Source organism: Photinus pyralis, unplaced genomic scaffold (genome assembly GCF_008802855.1).
Source record: "Photinus pyralis isolate 1611_PpyrPB1 unplaced genomic scaffold, Ppyr1.3 Ppyr1.4_LG3a, whole genome shotgun sequence".
Taxonomy (NCBI): Eukaryota; Metazoa; Arthropoda; class Insecta; order Coleoptera; family Lampyridae; genus Photinus; species Photinus pyralis.
This window is the reverse complement of record NW_022170509.1, coordinates 4,148,182-4,169,044: the sequence shown is the minus strand read 5'-3', so window position 1 is coordinate 4,169,044 and position 20,863 is coordinate 4,148,182. Positions and strand designations below refer to the sequence as shown.

Below are 20,863 nucleotides of genomic sequence, written 5' to 3'. Positions count from 1 at the left end.
TCAACGCTATCTCGAAAAATAATAAAAAAATTCGATGTCATACGTTAATGGCATTTCTTATATTTTACAATTAACCAAACATTTATGTATCAGCAATTTTTTTCTCAGCAATTTGTTTAACGCTGTATTACTACTAACTTACAGAAAAAAGCTGTTCAGTGCCAATGGGTTGAAGGACACTTTAGAAACAATTGTAAAAAGTCGTATTGCATTTAAAGTTTCAGGGCAATACATTGATATGCTCTTTTGAAACGCAATAAATGTGAGAATTTCAAGAGGGGCCACAATAAAAATCGGGGATGGGATGCACTTAACCTTTACTTGAAAGGATATCACCTCGGCAACCGGTGGGCAATTTAAAGATATAAAACATTTCATTTTATAAGAAAGTTACCCTTTGTTGCAAATCATATTGAGTTGCTAACGAAATTAACGCTTTCTTGCGTGCAAACTCAATGAACTTCTTATCACATTATATAGATTACGTTATTTCATGCACCATGCAACCAATAGCTAAAATTGGTTGTTAATTCCAGTAATTCCAAACAACTAATTTGTATAAAATTATATTTTGTTTGGTTCCGATTGGTATTTAACAAAGTTCCAGAAAATCTACAAAACACCTTGACCATCATTCGGTGCCACATAGTAAATGTAATGTTTCTTTCGTAATTGAAAAACAGAAACAGTAATTTCATGCCGCTCCTGATTCTGATTAAGAGAATAACAAATTATGCACATTTTGTGTCTTTAATTAAATGAACCCAAAAACACATACTTTCAGTGCATCTGAGGGTTGTTGAAGACAACTGAATTTAGTTGTATTTTGTAATTAGGTGTTTCAGTTTCAGTTTACCTATTTATTATATTCTTTTTATGTTTAAGAGCAAGCTACTCTAGATATTGCAATATAGCGTTATAGCTTATATTTATTTTTAATCTGTTACCGCTGAAGTTTGTGAGCAATTCACATCCTCATATTAAAAAAGGAGGTTTTCCCGATGAATATGATTTTCCCACACAATCTGGGGTGGGAGAGCAACGCTGCTCATATGCAACGTAAGCGGATAATTTTTTAAGTCAAATGTCTTCATATTTTTTGTAATCTTGAAATTTTTAAAATATCATTCACCTTAATGAAAAAAGCAAATGTAATGAGGTCCGTGAAGTTGCTCCTGTTACAACCTGTTATAGAAGTAGAGTATCATCTTCAATTGTTTTGGTCTTTTATCCCCTTCAGGTTATTTATTCTTTTTACTTGCTCCATTTTTGGATCGACTTTAAATAAAATCTAAATAAATTTCAATTTTTATGGGAAAGGATTAGTGCATTTACCCTCCGGTCTAGCGTCATCCTAATACATTTACGTGGTGTATTGACTATTATTGAGATACTCCATTGTGTTAATTTCAGATTGCTAATAAAATATTTATAGAGGCCTAAAGTCAAGCGTGTTGAAGAATCGTCCGTTATTTTATGGTTTGTTGTAGATAGTCAATAGTGTCAAAAGTCTGCCGCGTAAACATTTCAAATTTACGTATTATAGCAGTTGCTTGTCAAATGGTAAAGTGAGGAACCTATATACATCCCCCTAATTAAAATAGTATAAGCTAACTAGAAACATTTCCCAATGTCACGACCTTCATAATTAGCAACACAAAACTGGCTAAAAATAAGGAAAACTCCTCGAAAGGGAAGATTTTCCAGATGCAGGGCGAATCTACCTTTAGAAAACATACGCAAAATGATCTAACTAAAACTGTATATTAATACCTCTCGTTTTTGCCCTTTTCTTTAGAGAACAGATTGGTCTCCTCATCGCTCGAATTTTTTGCAGAAGTTGCTAATTTTTATTGCAGTTTTTCAAAAATTCTAGTTTTCGACATAGATTTTTGTAGGGTTGAATGGCACATCTACCCCTTCGCTTCTGAGACTGTAAACTCTTTTTTTGTCGAAGTGTTTTCGGCATGATTTTTTAAAAGTATCTCCTGTCTATAGTATGAGTTACTGCACCTTTCTTTAGACGGTGGTAGATTCATCTCCTTAACCTCTGGATCTGCAAAATCTGTCTTTACAAAAGCGTCTCTTATTTTTATTATGATATTCCACCTGATTAAACAGTTAATTATAGTTTTAAAGCTAAGCAAGTACCTATACATATTACATCTGTGTTTTCGTCACATTTATTTGATAAATTAATTTCTTATAACTTAGCCGATCAGCGGTAATTAAACTTCTGAGATACGAGAATTAATTTTCCCAAAAGTGAACAGGCGAGGCATCCTCTATGTTATCCCTTTCAATTAAGGCGTAGCATTTAGCAAAATACATTTAACACCAGATTTTCGACAGATAATGTCATTTAGTTCCTTATATTGGATATGTCGTAGTCTTTTAGTGAAATCTGCCATTTCACGAAAAGCCTAGTCCGAGGCCTAGTCATTTAGTGAAACGCTGAAAATTTGTAGGTGTGGGGTAGTTTTCCTTCCGATTCTAGACCGATAAGGGATACCATTTATCGATCTCGAATGGGAAGGGAATCCAATCGCTTGGTCCTGGAAAGTACACTGTGCCACAGTTTCATATAAATGACTAGGCGTTTCGTGAAATGACGGATTTCATTAAAAGACTACGACAGATACATTTATTTTCCTGCTTCGAAGGTCGTGTCTTAATTCAGTTTAGTACATAGTCAATTGCGTCGAACAGAGCACCGAACCTTTTTTTAGAAACTACGTTTATAACGAAAGAACGGAAATTTAAATTAGATTGGATGGTACTTACATTAATTAATTCAAAACGCTCCTCATCTAATCTGAAACAATAAAAATGATTAACATAAAGCTCCAATTTGATGGTTGAATCAAGAAGACAATAGGTACGAAATATAATGTTGGTTATTCTGCTATTAATCATAATTCATTGTAAATTCGCACAATCAAGTTAAATGTTTTCATCTGGTTGATTGAAACCGTAATGAAAATTCGAGGTACATACTTCAGATCGAAAATAAGTGTTTGAAACGTTTGTTAGCATCAGTTGTGTGGAAAATTAGTTAAGACCCAATAGAGATCACACAATTTACTGGATAGTGGAAATGTATAGTGATAATGATAATACAGAAAGCGCCCACTATCGATTGCCTCAACATTCTCCAAGATATTTGAAAAATGCCTGAATAATCGAATGTATGAAAATTAATTTGAGTGTTATAATTTTACACCGTACACTTTACAATGTAAAGCTTTAATTTATAAACATATGCAAGCATAAGACACATATTTAAATGCGAACGGTCAAAACTAACAACCTTTTTAAAAATTTTTACTTTCATTTACCTAACTACATCAGATATCTGTATCTAATAAGTTAACGAAACGTCTTCTTGGCTTAAATTAGATCGGACCGTAATTAATCCTGTATACTCCCTGATATCCAGTACCTAAAATGCGCAACCTTAACCAAATTAAACAAATTTAACACCATTAAAGCGCTCACGTTACACAAGAAAAAATAACATCGCAAACACAAATTAAAATTTGTCGTCAATTAGTTAAATTACCCTTACTTCGGAATAAAAATAGATCATTTCAAAATTATTTAAAATCCAGGATAAATTAGCTGAAATTGATTTTCGTATGTAATCTGGAGTTGTTGTATTGGTCTTTAACTCTTTAGAAAGGTACTGGACTGACTCGAAAAGTATTTTAATTTTTATACACATCGCGTAACGCTTTGAAATGACGCAACCACTAATTACTAATATAGTCACCACTTATATTCTTGAAGTTGCCTCGCTAAAGTCATAAGAAGTTGTTTCTCAGATTCAAATAGGCAGAGCAAAAGCTATTGCTGGAATTTTATTGTTAACTTGGATTACAATTCTATGGATAGAGATGCTATTTTTCACTTCACGACAGGGAGCTCTGGTACTTTCCAAAGAAATACAAGACGTCGCAGATAATGAATTATATTGAAAATAAAACCACGACATGTACAGAAGCTGCGAAACACGAAGTGCTTGAGTATGAAACCCTAGCAACCTGTACGGCATCCTTTGTAGTCGTAGTTGACGACATGAAAAACATATTCTCTTCACGAATCAAGGTGACTCTCAGATGAATTTTTAATAAAGCAATAGCTTACCTATATACACTTTCGTCGTACCAAAGTAGAATTCTTAGGGGTTGATCTATACTACGCTTTTTCATTACGTGAGCCGGTTCAATGTGAACTCCATGCACCACCTGTAACAAAAAAGAATGCCATTTTAATACTAGATTAGCAGCACCCCTTGCATTATTCCTACACGAGTTTTTAACGTTAATAAAATGAATTTTATGGAATCACGGGATGCTGACCAGACAAGAAATAATAGAATGAAACCTCACACTTACCACTGTATTGCTGTATTTGTGTAATGATTACAGTATCCCCTGATAGCTTAAGATTTAGTTTAACACATTTATTAAAAAATTGATTACTCCCTTCGTTTAAACGTTAGTGCATGTTTTGCTACACTGCTTACCTCAACAAATGGCCCGAAAGCATCTGAAAAGCTTATTAAACATGCGTTTCACTGGTCATAAAAAAGTAGGGTGAACTCAAAAATTAACCTCAAATTCAAAAAACCTTTATTTCAACTTGAAGAAATTAACAATAGAAAAAATTTTATTCGGAGCTTACCTCAATATTCGAGGTTGGTTTTTAAGTTCACCCTACTTTTTTTTGTCAGTGAAAATCATGTTTAATAAACTTGTCAGAGAGGTATCGCAAGTTGGGTATCTTTATTTAAGATTTTTACGTCAGTATGGGTTGTGCTTAAGGGGGTGGCGGGGGTAGTTTAAAAAACAGTCATTTAGATTTCCCCTGGTTTTTACAGAAACGGTATTTCTTATTTTTTTAACATTTCTCTTTTATAAAAAAATATGACAATTGCAAGTTTTCAAAGGCCTGTAGTGTATATTAAAAGATAATCCACGAGAAGAACATTTTTCAAATTGCGCTAGTACAATTTTGAATTCTATCCCTATCGATTCATTATTTTGAAGCAGAGAAATGTTCCGATGCCAAATTTCTTTGCTTCGAACCCATGTACCCCATCTCACTGTGGAAACTTGGTGGTAGTTATTATTAACATCTGGTATTCTATGGCAACCTCTGCAAATGATCTTAAACCTTTTGCTACTTTTATATGGGGTCAAAAATAAAAAGCGATATAAACAATACAAGAACGTATCAAAATCATCACACAATACTGAGAGAATACTGTGCAAGCGTAACAGGGCACGTTATCTGTTTTTCTTTAAAGTTTACCTATGTACATAGTGTAAAGTAAACAACGAGAGTCACACTTACATCCAGACTGGCTGGAAAAATAAGAAGGTCGTTGACGGCTGAGGGTGGCGATCAGTCGGTATGATGTTAAATACTGGAGCTGTAAAATGGGCATTCTATTCTTACGTTTCCTTGGAATAAGAAGATTGTGTATGCATATAAATAAATTCTGTAGTTTTTATTAATAGTCCGTTTAATGAGTAGGTACTTATTACTTAGTAATCCATATTTTCATAGCCCACAAGTAAAGGAATTACTTCATTTAAAATCTTAGTGTGAAGGAATTTACCATGTTAATGGTACAAACCGAAAACAACCCGACTCGCCAGGAAAAGCAGCGTTCCTGATGGAAACACCACAAACCCTTAAATTTCTTCAATACCCGACCAACTGTAGAAGGCACGTCCTGTTGGCTAAGAGATTAGAAGAATGATAGGTACTATTAATCGACATGTCGTGGGAAGTTTGACTAGCAATATTCGTGTTCAAATTTCCATATACATATAGACAGAGAAGTAGAGCAAACTGACCGCTATGGTTTTCCTTATATTATTCTCAAAAGCTGTTGAAGATCTTATTTTATATGATTAATTTTTTAATGTACTCTTTCATAAAATAAATTGCTCTCAGTAATGCAGGGTATAGGTATGTTAAAAATGGACTACCCCGCTATTCAAAATTTGTCTAGCATATGTAAACCATAGAAAGGTACAACGAAAGGCTTTTACTTACTAGGTGTACCCTTTCGCATTTTGTAAACATTTTTCGAAAATTCTTATAAGTATAATTATTGCTGTTAACAACATTAATTATGTCCGCAATTAAAAATCCCCTTTTATGTCGCGACGTTGTAAGTAATTTATACCCAACATCTGAAGGGTTGTCATTATTTTCCAGTTGTCAGCCAGAGTCATAAGATTGTTAGCCTTACTTGCGCCTGATGGCCCTAGCTACTCTGACAGTTTTACACTTTTATAGGGTATCCCTGTAATTGTTTTATGCAAAAGTTTCTTTAATTATTGAATAATCTGCCGTTTTCAGAATAAGTACACGGGGTCGGGTAAAAAAGTTAACGGACCTAGCCTAATTTTTTTAATGGAACACCGCGTGTATTTTAATCCAAAAAGTATATTAAATTGTCATTTCAAAAATATAACACACATGAAGTTTACAAAAAATCGATATCATTCATAGTATGTTATATTTTTGGAAAGAATATTAAATATGCTATCTTTTTAGATTAAAGTATACCGAGCGTTCCACTAAAAAATGAGTTTAGATCCGATAACTCCGTATACTTATTTTGTATATACATTGCTGAAAGCTATCTTCAGAGGTAGGGATTCTTGTCTATTTCTGACGAACATAGCACACTAACCAATCCACTTAGTGACAAATTTTTGTGCTGCCAATGTTCTACTAACTTCACGGAACTCCATTTCACACCCATATTTCAATGGAGAAATGTGTTAAAAAGCGGCGGTTACATTTTCATCTTGAGATGTGCCTGGAGTGAAAGAAATCCTCTCACTCCAGATTACTGAAAACCTGCACTAATGGAGATTTTCAATTTCAAACAACTATTTCGCAAGTCAACTAATATAATTAAACAAACAACCTCAAATTGAATTTAATATTTACCTGGAATATAATGTGAAACAAGAATGCGTGGAAATACGAGGCACATTGGAATTACACAAATGTAGTGTTCGTTTATTTGATCGAGAAAGTATGCAAGAAATGCCTGTATTGTAATGCATTTCCCTCATAATTATTATTGTCATTGCGTATCTACATCTAAACGGTAGGTATACCAAATAATGAATTTTTGCTTTCGGGTGTGCCCAGTTGTTTTAATTAATTTTGTTATTTCCTATTTTATTCAGTGCACAGTTACGTTCTGTCCTTTAGGTTTTGTATCACGGGAATACAGGATACCTTATCAAAGCACGCGGAAGGGTCTGCATTCTCCCAAATTCCAATCCACAATTTACTTTTTCTATTTCGGTGTCACAAGGATGATTTTGTACAACTGTTTTCGGCCGAAAACAGTTGTACAAAGACAGTGATTATAGTCGTTTTTTTTTGGTAACTCATCTCTTAAGTTGGCAGTTACTAGTTAGTACAAGTAGGTACTTCGTTGGGTACTTCCATGTTTGAACTTCAAAATGTCAGTCTTACTGCGCTGCCAACCTAAAACTTAACGGCATAAAAAGTGTTCCCAACATAAAACATGTTAGTTCTAATGTTCCCTATAGTTTCTGATAATGATTTTTTTAATTAAATTAAAGCACCGAAATAGAAAAAATAGCGTGTTACAATGCTTTATTGTAATACTCCTATCTTGCGGACACTCGTGGCTACGCTTCGCGTCGCCACTCGTCCCACAAGATAGTCGTATTACAATAGGTCGCATTGTAACACTTGTCTTTCAATATACTATTTTTCTAGTGTACATAAAAGGCAGGTATACAAAGATATTGAAATCGTCCATCATTTAGTTAAGTTTGGGGGATCAGTTGATAATTCATCTGGAACGTTATTTCAAAGCTTGATTCCTGCCTAACAATCATTTATGCATAAGTTCATAGTTAACAGTTCGAGTAAAATGGTACACTGCAACATACATGCGTTGAAACTGATGGAGACTATGTTTAAGGCGTGATTAAAACTACGCCTTAGTTTTACAGTACCATATAAATAAAAATTCGACAAATCATGCAATATTTTAGATCATTTTCTACAATTAGATTAATGCCACTCAGTCTCGAGTTCTCTACGGAAATGCAAACCCTGCTAGCTCGATATATAAATTATAAATGATGTGTTGTTATTTGTTAATACCTAAGTAATACAAACATGTTGTTAATTACTTGTACGATAAATTCGATGTTTAAATTAAACATTTTTTGACTTGAACAAAAATCCACCCGAACTATGATGTCCCTAAATTGAGGAAAGATCTCTACTTATAAAGGAAATAAATCTCCACCAAAAAGAGTAATACTTATATATTTTCCGCAGGCGATCAGTAACCTTAGTTACGGCATTGCTTTAGATTTTTATTCCTACTACTGCGTAACGTGCGGTAATCCGTAATTGCGTTTAAAATTCAAGTACAAAGTAAAGCAAAATTACTTTTAGTTCCAATTTCCGATTTCGATCACCTTCCTTTAGAAAGTCTTCTTATATTTCAATTATTGTACTATATATAGCATAAAGCGCTTAAAAATACTTTTCGGTAAAGATTTCATATTACATGAATTTAGCCAGTTTATTTGGATGGTGGGATTTTACCTCGGATTTTACCTTTCTTGAATACAGTCTATATAATAAAGTTAATCACTAAATAAATATTTCTTTCAGTTTCATTCAATACAGGTCGAACCTATGCTGTTACCGCAAGACAAGGCGGAGTAAATGAAAACGGAACTGAGGTTCTTTTATAAAAGGACTTCATTTTAAATCTATATCAAACCTTTACAAACTGATTTGCGAATATCATGTTCAAATTTATCCAATCGAGAATAAGGTTCTAAAAATAGTCTGATTTTCCTTTGTAATAAAAATCAAATAGGTACAAGATACTCGTACACGTGGTCGTGTTCTAAGCAATTCGGTTTTTCATTTAAAACGGGAGTACTATAATTATAGATATTTCTTTGCAAAGTACCTGCATTAGTTAAGAGCTTTCGAAGCCCTATGGATTCAGTCTGTTGTATACATAAATAATCACGAGTTTTCTCTAAATCAAGGCTTTTAAAACACAAACCAAATGCCAATTATGACTAATAAATTTAGCCATTGATCTCCTGCATGTACAACCTAGTAGGTTAATACAGTATTAAAGTAGTAGCGCATTATAGATTTAGTCAATACTCGATCAACATCAAAATAATATGCATATGTAAATATGCAATGCTGACTGGGCCGTATATAAAGCAGAAGGTATCACATACCTATATCCATACTGTTTCATTTGCACCTGATGGCCCAGGACTAAGATTATTTAAATGAAACGGTATTTTTACTTTTGTATATAAAAAGCTAGAGCACAGAGAAACAATTTTATTAATTTATCGCTGGTACGGAAATCCAGTAGACACTGTAAATACGCACGTAAATTTTCAAGGATAATTTCAAAATTAGAAGTTCTACAATCATTTCTCAACAAAACAACCACCAGTAACTAGATCCTGCTGAATCGACATGGCTATGATGGCGATGCATTAAAATGAATTTCTTTTTTGTCCTTTATCTTATTCCGTAAAAATTCAATATGGCGTCCATAAATTAATCAAGTGGTAGCTCGTAGCTTCCACATCTAGCATGGTATGGAAATTCTCAATTTTCCGAAAAAAGTGCCCATAAAGAATATGAATGCGAATTATTAATTAAAGCTTTTCAGTGACATCTCAGTCTTAACCGGAATTGTGCTCATTTGGGTTAACTTGTACTTCAACTCTCAGATAAAAAGTTCTGACACACGAAACGTGAGAATTTGGGGGAGCAACTTAATGGACGTTAACTCTTCTTCTGTTAATCTATAAAAAAGTATCGGCATTTTCTCCAGAAAATTCAAATCAACCCGTACATTACCTTGAAATCTTTATGCTTATGCTTTCAAGATATTTAGTTCGTGCTTTTTGCATTCAGCAGCATATACTTCTGGCACCTGAACCAAGAAAAACCAAAGATTCTCCTATTGAAGGCAAACATATCGCATATTTTAAATATCAGGTGTACGCATACTGTGCATGCTATGTTTCTTAATTAAGAGAATATTTATGCCTTAACCTATTTTCCTTTGTGTACACAAATAAACCGTTATATGACCTTTCGGGAAGTACACATCAATTCATGAAAAATGCGCTACTGGGCCCTGGGGCGAAAATCTTCTTTTCATTTTTGAAATTACACTCCGTACTTTATTATCAAAAAACACTTTTGTTTCCTTTTCAGGAAAACATTTTGGCGTATTTTTTATAATATATTTTCCGTCCTTACTTTTTATTGTCCTACTGGCTAAAGCAGTCACTCTTTTCGTAAATCCATGGCTGGTATAATAGTAAATTAAACATTGTTGCAAAATAGCCCAAAAATCGCGTCGCCTTAAATCGCCATCTGCCGGATACTAATAACCAACATTTAAACTAAACTTAACTAACATTTGGTGCCAATGTAACAAATTAAAAGTTAATTGCGCTAAAACAGCACTCATACGTTTCTCTCTTAAAATTACGTGTGGTGAAAAATTCCATGTTGTTCCAAGTGCAACATTTTTGGGCTGTGAAATTTTCAATTCATTGTGAACTATTAAATAGGAAAATAAGCGAACATTTTTCTCTTGCGAAGCCTTGTTGATAATGTGTCTAGTCCAGTAGAAACAACTGCATATTTTGCCTTAGTGGAAAGCTTATTAAGATACGCTGTTCTAGTGTGGGGTCACTGTTGCTCATGGCCTAAAGTGTTTGGACTCCAGCGGAAGGCTATACGAGTCATTTCTGGGTTAGGTTTTAGGGATGACTGCCGTAACGCTTTTATAAACTTAAAAATTTTAACGTTGCCATGTTTATTCATTTTAGAAGCAGTGCACTGTGTTAAACGCAACATCTCTAAGTTTCACTAAATTGCGATGGACATCAACATGACACACGTACAAAACTGAACGTTCGTACAAATTATTATCGACTAGCAGTCTCCCAAAACGGTGCCCTTCGGCAAGCTCAAACTTTATATAACTGTATTCCATTAGCAACAAGAGAATTGAAAACTACAGCATTTAAAGATTCTGTAAAAATATTTTTACTCAAAAATGTATTCTAAGCTTCGAAGAATTTACAGCAGCATCAAAATTGTGCAGTGTCTAATAAACACGTTATTTATTAAATTGTTTGTATGTTTTTATTATGTAAAAGTTTGTCATTTAATTGCCTAGTTTGACCAATGTGATGCTTAGCACAATCGCAGGGTAAATATATTATTATTATTATTATATTATTAATAATAATAATATAATAATGAAACTTATAGTTTATCGACTTTCCAAAGCAAAGAAAACGTTACAGCATTCCATTTTAGAGATTTTAGAGAAAATCCTGTTTCTCTGCTTTGGGTGCATGTTTAGTCTGCTAGCACTGATGTATACCGTTTCTTGTACAGGATAGCAGTGTCAGAGAGAAATATGTTTGTTACAATTTTCCAAAATCCCATGAATTTATCGCTAGATACTTGGTGGAACAAGGTTTGAACAAGATATTTTTCCAGAAGTAGGCATCTACACTCTACAGGTCTATTCATATAGAGACTGATTGCATGGCAGAAATTGTATATTTATTCGCGACCAATCAGCTGTAAAGAAACAATGCAGCCTGTGACCAAATCAAAAATGTTAGTGTATTGTCGTATTTACTAAAAAAGTCCGCGCGCTACCGAAAATGATAATTCCTAATTCAATGCAATCCATAATTAATCTCTTGAAGAGGAGTTTGTCTTTCCACGCGTATATGCAAACACACTTGTAAGCGGCAATGAACAAAGTTGTGCTTAGTTTACCTAATGATCTGAACTCTGGCGTAAGTACTTTCGTGTTTAAATTTAGGGAGGATTGCCTGAATAATTAAAGTTAGCCTTCGGCATTCCTTATGATTTTCATCTAATAATGTTTGTAATGAAAATGTAACGACTGAGGGGCATAGCCGTGTACACATTCATTTAAAAACCTGGGAATTACGTGGAATTAAAATGCACAAGAGGAAAATTAGAGTGACTAACTAAGTACTTCTGAAGTGAATAATGGTCGGTCTTTTTGCGATGGTATAAAGCGTTACATTTTAAAAATCCGACAATTAATCGATGATACGAATGCTGAACATGAATAGATCTCCAACGTCAACACGTACTAATTAATAAACCTCATTTTCGTTTTAATTGGGCATTGCAAGTTAAGAATCGAATTAAACTGCAGAAAAGCCACTGATAGTTCTAAAGTTTCCATACAGCAATTCATTACTTTTGCAGTGGGTTTCTTCGGAAGAACTTATTCCAAGTTTCTCTATATTTTTGTATATTCGAATTTCTGATTGAATATTTATTAAAATACTTTACTAATGCAAGAGGAAAAAATCGTTTCATTGAGATAATGAATGAGGTAGAGGTAGAGTCACATTAATGAAATTTATTTCAAATGATACTCCTACTCGGTTTCTAAAATATCCATGTTGCTTTTAAACAGTGAGCTACAAAATTAATCGCATATCCCCTGTCACTCATTCGAATTGTGTAATATACTTAATCCGGTCTTAAGAAATATGGCAGCAGCAGCAAAAAAAATTAAATGATTTGAGGTTCCTTTCACGGGGTTTGAATTATATATAACGATACAGCAGCTCGGATGCAAACAACAATATGAGCAGAGTAGATTCGTGGACTAAGAATGTGCGTAACAGAAATTTCGCAAAATTCATAATATCACAATATTGTGGAAAGAGGACGAGAAAATTTTAAGCAAACGATGCTCCCCATATAAGGAGATTGATTATTCGACATGTGGAAACTGCGGAACCTCAAATATGAAAAATGCAAAAGGCCACAGTAACGAATTTTTGCAGTTATCAATCAGCACGTAAATCGTATTTAAGGTCTACTTGGTTTTCATAGGAATGCTGAATTGCATAACATCATCTATTCTAATATTATGCGAGATTATCTTCCCATCTATGGGCCATATCTCCCTCTTCATGGAGTGGTAGTCAGAAGCAAAAATAATTACACATATTTTATCTGTGGTTGTAACAACAAAAACTGAAACAAGCATATCAGGAAAGCATTTTAATGAAACGGGTACGTTTTAATTTTAGTTTCTCGATGTTTTTGTTGAACTAGTGTTCGTACAGTATATCGGTGTGTTTAATGCTTCAAAATTATATCAAATTGAGAGCATCCTCGGAGAGGATTATTTTATGTTTACATTTCAAGAATACTACTGAATATAAACTACTTCGAGAAGCTTATGGTGAGCACGTTCAATCGCAAAATATGTGTTTCGGCGTATACAGGTGTTTACGTACGAAGATGGTAAATTGCAACCCCTATTAAACAACGATGTTTCTTAAACACAAGAGATGAGCAAGATTCAGAAGGTCGACAGATAGGGACCACGTGAGTTCAGCGAGAGACAAATGGAAGAGTGCAAAAACATGTGAAATGTTGCTCGAATGATACACAAGAAAGTAATTTTTGCATCATAAAAATAAGCGCAAACAATTATTATAAATGGTTCCAGAGGTACCTTCAACATCTATCTCATTACCGAACCGCTTTGGTACAAAGACATTGTTCTGGGTGTAGTTCGCGGGCAGGTCCTGATTAATACCGAACGTTACCAATAATTGATAGATTCAAACCATTGGTGTTTTGGAAAAGCAGCATAATCCCAAAAGAGCCAACAAAAGATTAATCTTCTGACGTTAATTTAAAATGTCCAAAAGTCAACGGAACGCACTTTTGTTCTTCTGTGCCAATCTGTTAGTAGATAGCTACTGTGGGAAATTTAATGTGCTTGGTGAGGGTTGTTTAGCAACTAAAATAATAATAAGAATTTTCATGTATTGTCGAATTCTGTTCCTAAATAAATATTGTTTAATAAGGTAAAATCAAATAACCTACACTTGGTGACCCGACGTGACGTTGGAAGGAGAAGCAAGTGTAAATCGATCGGTGGAAGGAAGACAAAATAATAACGATGTCACTCGTGTTGCAATTCTCTCTCAATTTCTTCGGCATTTGAAAAATTTAGCAGGGACGTATGTTAATAAAAACTATCTAAAAACGTTATGTATGGGACAAATACCTGGTGATATTCAAGCAATCCTTGCAACACATAGTCATCCTAGTCTTGAAGTTGTAGCTGAGTTTGCTGATAAAATTAGAGAGGTTCGTCCACGATCGAAAATCTCATTTTTAATTGACACTGGGCGGATCTAACCGTTTATCCCCGGGTGTTAATAAAAAAACGTTTAGAAAAATCTAATTATCAACATTTTGCCGCAAATAATTCAATTATTTCATATAAGTCTACTGTGCAGAGTTTCAACCGAATAGGTTCAAGCGTTTGGCAAGGACAGAGAAGCGTGACCCCACGGGGTCATTGGATTTGACCCATTTTCAATAGGCTTATTACTTGTGGCATTTAGGCTAACTGTGCAAAGTTTGAACCAAATCGGTCCAAGCGTTTGACAGTTATCGTGTTCACGGACAGATGGACACCATCCACTCCCCTATAAAGCTTACATCGCTTTGCTCTGCCGCTTAATAATCTTTTATTTGCTCAACATAAAGACAAATTTTCCAATTTCAGAGCAAAAACAACATTTTACAACCTGCAAGAGTACAATAGAGTTAAAATAAATCAAAAATTAAGAAATATATATAGTAACATTGATACAATACTTAAAGTACCGAAATCAATAACAAAAAAAAACAAGACAAACAAAAAAATTCTCTATCAGCCCTCTTGAATAATTGCTAAGTGACTAAAAACACCAAAAGTTTAATTAATTATAATTGATTATACGACAAACAATGTTCTATGAAAATATTAAAACTTAATTAATTACTGTTAATGTTAATAACCGAGCGTAACATTTCCGGTAAAGAACTGTGATGAAGATCGCAATTTTGTGAAATTAAATTAAAAGTATGAGAGATTATAAATAACGGGTTTTTGCGCAACAAATTAGATTGAGGAGCGGGGTTTGTAAAGGTAGTAGCATTTCTATTAATACGCACCGGAACGGTGAAATTTAGCAGATTATTGTAATATATATTATAATATAATTATGTATTAAGTCAAACAAAAATTTTACACTATTAATTCCTATGCGACATTTATAATAAGAAGTACAAGAGATTTTCATAATATAGGTAAACGTTATAAAGCTTTTGTATTTTAGCTTAGTTCACCCTCGACTGGAATACGCCGTCATTACCTGGTACACCTAATATGAATATTATAAACCCTTAGCTAAAAATTTATAAATTACTATTTATGGTTAAATCAGTTTGGTTCGTATAGCAGGAATTAATTGATACAATGTAAAAAACCAAAGTGAGTTACCAGGGCTGTTAAAGTTTGCCCGCCCATCCAAGGTTGTTTGTTGGGGCTGTCTAATCACATTTGGAAGGGAGGTCCGTGGATGCCCTGTCACTTCCGGTTTAATGGTGTCACAAAGTCCGCAATTACGTTAATTAGGAAAAACTCTTCTATAACAGTAACATCTTGTCTGAATGTAACTACTTTGGGCTCATTGGAGAGATACCTAATAAAATAAGTCAACTTTTATTAGAAAGGCAAATCGCGTTCCGCGAACGGTTTTCGCAAAATTGTAAAAATGTGGAAAATAATTAAAATTAGCAGTCTAACTTTTGTTACCAACTTGTTATTTATATACGTAAAATATTCTACGAAACGGATTAAATAGGATGGCTATACAAAAAAATCAATATACAGAAAAAAACTAAACACTATATCTAAATGCCCAAAGGGCGAAATTCCCGAAAAAATAAAATGTTCTTTTCGTGCTATTCCATAGGTAGGATAGGTATAACTTTCCTTTTGCATGAGGAAGATAGGAATGTAGTTTATTTATTTAAAAGTTCCGATTAAGAACTTTTTATTCCCATAACGGAGGAAGAAAAATTAAATACATATACATCCAAAAATGTTTGCTCGTCCGGAATATTTTTAACGGTGATAACTGAATAATGTATCTATAGTTTCGTTTTGCATGAGCAAGATAGAAAGGTAGCCTATTCAGTTAAAAGCTCAGATTCAGAGCTTTTTATTCTCGCTTGTTTGTACGGAATATGTCAATAACGCCAATAAAATGTATACAAATAGGCTTATTGTTTGAGAAATAATTTAACTAATTCACTCAAGTGAATAATTAGGGGTATTTGGACGCCAAGTATATTAATATTGCGATTGAGATTGAAATTAAATTGCATGGATCCATTATGTAACTCCAATTAAATTTATACCGAGGGACATTAAATTAGTCTTATATGGGAAATTGGAAATGAGACGCGTATAACAACTTACACACAAAGGCTCTCGACCCTTAACTGCTTTTTTAAAATAGTGGTAGTTTTGTATTACTTCCGGTTGTACCGGAAGCCACCAACTTCCTTATTTTAAAGGACACTCCCATTTGTTTTTCCACATTTAGATTCCTCTTTGAAAATTAAGGTCAGTTTAATAGGTTTAATCTTTGAGCGTTTTGGAGATATTTGTATTTAAAAGAAAAAAATTGTATATCAGTGAACGTAAAACAGTTGACAGTTAACTAAGATGTCAATGCCATGGTAACACAATTGATGTTGTACAGGCCAATCATGATTTGTATTAAAAATTACTTTATTAAGAAAAATGAAAATAATTTTAGGGATAGGATCGAATGAAAATTTTGTATAGAATTAATATCGGAAATAAAAAAAGAAAACGAGCTTGTCTTAAAAAACTGAATAAATATTCTTTTACAGTAAACGGTATATTAATTGTTGAAGGTGGTGAAGGAATAAATCCAAATTAGGGGCGTTTGGGCATTCATTATATTAAATATTGCGATTGGTATTAAATCTACACGCCTCATCGCCGATAACATTTATATTGGACTTATTTTTTCAGAAATAAGCGGCAAATGAATTGTGGAAGATTAACTTAATACCTCTTTGAGTGCCTAAACGATTACCCAAAACAGTTACAAAATCACAGAGAACAAGTATTGTACAGAATTGAAATGTTATAACAAGCCATTTTGGAGGACTCTTGTATAAAAAAAACCAATGGGTCTATTGTAATGAAGTTAGCACAATAAATGTATTTGTTAAAAAAAAGAAAAAAATTGTGAAATAGTTGCGCGTCCTTTTAATCAACAATAACTACGTCGGCACGAATAACATTCATTTACAAATAGGGAACTTTCTTACAAAGCATCAAATTTTGTATGGAAGAGGACTAAACATTCGATTTTCAAATATTTCTCAACTTGAGTTTTTTTACGGTCGTGGCAGGATGGCTCATCATGACTCATGACTTGAAATTTAAAAAATTACAATTTTGGAATATTAGTATAAAGTGTATAGCAATCCACAATTACAATAAATGCATGCAATTCAGAAGAATGGGGCATACGGTGAAGAAGCTTCGACTAAATTTTATACCTCAAAAAATCTAATGGAAACATGTTTAAATTTTATGAAATCAGCGACGAATTTGTTGAAAGTTTGAGAATGCCTGTTGATAGTACTTTAAGCAACATTCAATATGTACGATAACCTTTGGCGCTCAATTCGAAAATTGTAAAAGTATCAATAAAATGAAGGTGGCCTTCACAAATTTCCATTACCGTTTATCCTAAATACACTGACGATGTTAACAATGTGGGGAGTATTTACGAGTCTTAGAATGTTAGTAGTAGTATTTCTATTAATGTTGTTCACTGTAAAACTATTAATATACTACATAATTAAAAACACAAAAAACTATTGGGAACAGTATAGTACTCCCCATGAGAAAACAACATTCTTCTTCGGAAACTTGGCGAGGGTTATACTGGGCCGGTTATCCATGGCAGAATACCTACAAATTGTTTACAACAAACATAAATCTCACAGGTATGGTTCTGAAATGTTATTTTTATTTACATGTATTACAGGTACGTCGGGATCTACCAATTCCAAAAACCGACCTTAATTTTACGGGACCTTAAACTGATTAACGAAATTACTGTAAGAGAATTTGATAAATTTCCTCAGCACGTGCTGTACACTTCCGAAAAAGCTGACCCAATTTGGGCGCACAACCTGTTCGCAATGCCAGGTAAGAAATAAAAACATATCATCTTCTAAGACCATGATTCTAGGAAATCAAGAATGGAAGGATTTAAGGGCAACTTTGAGTCCGGCGTTTACATCCAACAAGCTCAAAACGCTTTTTTACCTCATTGACAAGTGCGCCCAGTCCTTCACCGAGCACCTTTTGGAAAAAAATAGTTTAGTCGAAGTGGAAATGAAAGAAGCATTCGCGAAACTTACAAACGATATTATCGCGAGTACAGCGCTAGGTGCCACATGTAACTCGTTAAAGGATCCTCACAATGCCATTTATAAAATGGGCGTAAACACAGCGGACATTGCCAAGTTTCCAAAGAATCTCAAGTTTTTCATGAATAACATTAACACCAAACTTACTGAAGTAAGTAGACTACCTCAATTTTCTCCAACGCGATAATGTTATTTTCAGTTGATGAAAGTACGATTTATAAGCGAAGAAGTGCGAGTATTTTTCCAAAAAATTATTCAGGACTCTATTAAAATGAGAGAGAGCACATCTACATTTCGCCCGGATATCATCCAGTTGCTAATGGAAGCTCGAAAAGGTCAGCTCAAGGTAGATACTGGCGCCGATACAAGTCTGGAAATTGCTGCGGTGTCCGAAGCCAGCGAGACTTTCGAGGAGAAGAGTGCAAAAATCGAAATTACTGACGATATCATGACAGCTCAAGCTGTTATATTCTTTCTTGCAGGTTTTGATACCTCATCTACGGCTATGAGCTTTGCTGCGTATGAACTGGCTCTTCACCCGCACATACAGCAGAAATTATTAAATGAAATTCGCAACACAATGGGAAAAGAGGGTGAGAAATTGACCTATCAAATTGTCACCTCTATGAAATATTTAGATATGGTTGTGTCGGGTAATTGCGTACCTACCCTTATTTCGTTTTTCACTAATGCTTGATCACATTGCAGAAGTTCTAAGGAAATGGCCACCTTTTGCAGTGACTGACAGAACAACAGTTCAAAACTACGTGATCCAACCTGCTGCAGAAGGCGAGCTGCCCGTCCCCATCAATTCAGATGTATTATGCCTAATCCCAATTTTCGCAATACACAGAGATCCGGAGCATTTTCCCAATCCAGAAGAATTTAATCCCGATCGCTTTCTGGGCATTACTAAGCGTCCACCCGGATTTCTACCCTTTGGAAGTGGAAGGCGCAACTGCATAGGTATGGTTAGCAATTGATTCGCTTGACTATAACTTACTCATTTTAGGTTCGCGTTTCGCACTTCTAGAAATAAAAATCGCACTGATTCACCTTTTATTAAAATTTGAAATAGTTCCAATCGAAAAAACGCCAATTCCAATAGTTTTAAGTAAGACCAATGTCAATCCCATTTCTGATAGGGGTTTTTGGTTGGGACTAAAACCAAGACATAATTAACCAAATTTTAAAAATTAATCTACGAATACAATTTCCTTATTAATTTTTATAATTAACGACCTACTTTTTAAGTTAATTTTTGTATTGTATTTTACTTCATTATTGTTGTAATTGTAACGTTCAATTCTGATATAGCGAACATGCTCAATTATTGTATTTTCACTGCTCGCATTGCCATATACATAAATAGAGAAAAAATAAAGCTTTTTGTATCAGATGTCTTTAGATGTTAAAAGGAACGGGAACGGTTATGTTCCAGAAGAAATAGGAGAAGAGGTTTTAGATTATTCTCAAAATGTAGCTAATATGTAAAAGAATGCTCAGATGAGAAGATTTCAAAAGAGTAAACTTCAACAAACCACTTTTAGCGCATTTTTTAGAATAGAAAAAGGGCTATTTCGAACTACTTTTAGGGGAATTGTCCTAGAGTCCTGGATTTTTTTGCAATAGGTAGCCTATACCTTGAAGGCGTGCCGGCCATCAAATTTCGCTGTCTTAAGGGGTGGGGGGCCATAAATTATCCCCGATATGCTGTTTTTAAAGTAACACGTGCATAACTTTTACATACGACGGTCAATTGGTCTCAGATTTTGCATACGCATGCCTTTAGTGGTGCCAAGTAAAACTTTTGAAGGAGGGGAGGGACACACATTCTACCCTTCGTGGTACTCTAATGAAAGGTCTCATCGAAATAATTTGGTTTGTACTAACTACAACTTTCCCGCGCGACTCTTTTTCGAGATCAGTGGGTAACGGGGTCGGGGAAGGAAGGAAGTGGAACTGGTTTTATCCTTTATGGTACTCTAATGAAGGGTCTCGACGAAAGGAATTAATTTCTACCAACCGCCTCGACCCCTTATCGTGATCGGATATATTCCCTTATATCTCCATCAGAACGGATTGTCGGAAAAGAGTATTCGCAAAGGACGATTGGGACGTCTGGTTATGTCAAAACTTTAAGAGCAAATATCTCGAAAACGATTTGTCGGAGGAAAGTACTCTCAAAGGCAAAATGAATCGACTGGACGAGACATATCTATTGGTGACAGCAAATACCTTGACAACGAAGTATCGGAAGAGGGTACTCATAAAAGGCAATCTATTGGTGATGTCAAAGCTTTCATCGATAGCATGCTACTACATTATAACCCATCCATTTACTAAGCTATTTCGGTTTAAAAAATGCACAAGAGTTGTGCACAATTTATACTTGTTTCTAATTGTTGGTCATTTTTGTATT

The 20,863-nt window shown here is 34.2% G+C and overlaps 2 protein-coding genes across 3 annotated transcripts in view; one reads left to right on the top strand and one right to left on the bottom strand.

Annotated features, from left to right (window-relative positions):
• The window catches only part of LOC116165565 (leishmanolysin-like peptidase), a 70,252-nt gene that overhangs the window by 9,147 nt on the left and 40,242 nt on the right, over positions 1-20,863 (bottom strand). For both annotated transcript variants that reach the window (XM_031480114.1, XM_031480115.1), the window contains 2 exons: positions 4,147-4,247; positions 2,785-2,815 (listed from right to left, as the gene is read on the bottom strand). In XM_031480114.1, coding sequence (XP_031335974.1) covers positions 2,785-2,815; positions 4,147-4,247 — 132 coding nt within the window. The remainder of the gene's footprint in view (positions 1-2,784; positions 2,816-4,146; positions 4,248-20,863) is intronic.
• LOC116165566 (cytochrome P450 9e2-like) lies at positions 17,728-19,840 on the top strand. The gene is made up of 6 exons (XM_031480117.1): positions 17,728-18,012; positions 18,054-18,217; positions 18,261-18,592; positions 18,641-19,094; positions 19,150-19,407; positions 19,454-19,840. The coding sequence occupies exons 1-6, from the start codon at positions 17,768-17,770 to the stop codon at positions 19,621-19,623; spliced, it is 1,623 nt and encodes a 540-aa protein (XP_031335977.1). The 5' UTR covers positions 17,728-17,767; the 3' UTR covers positions 19,624-19,840.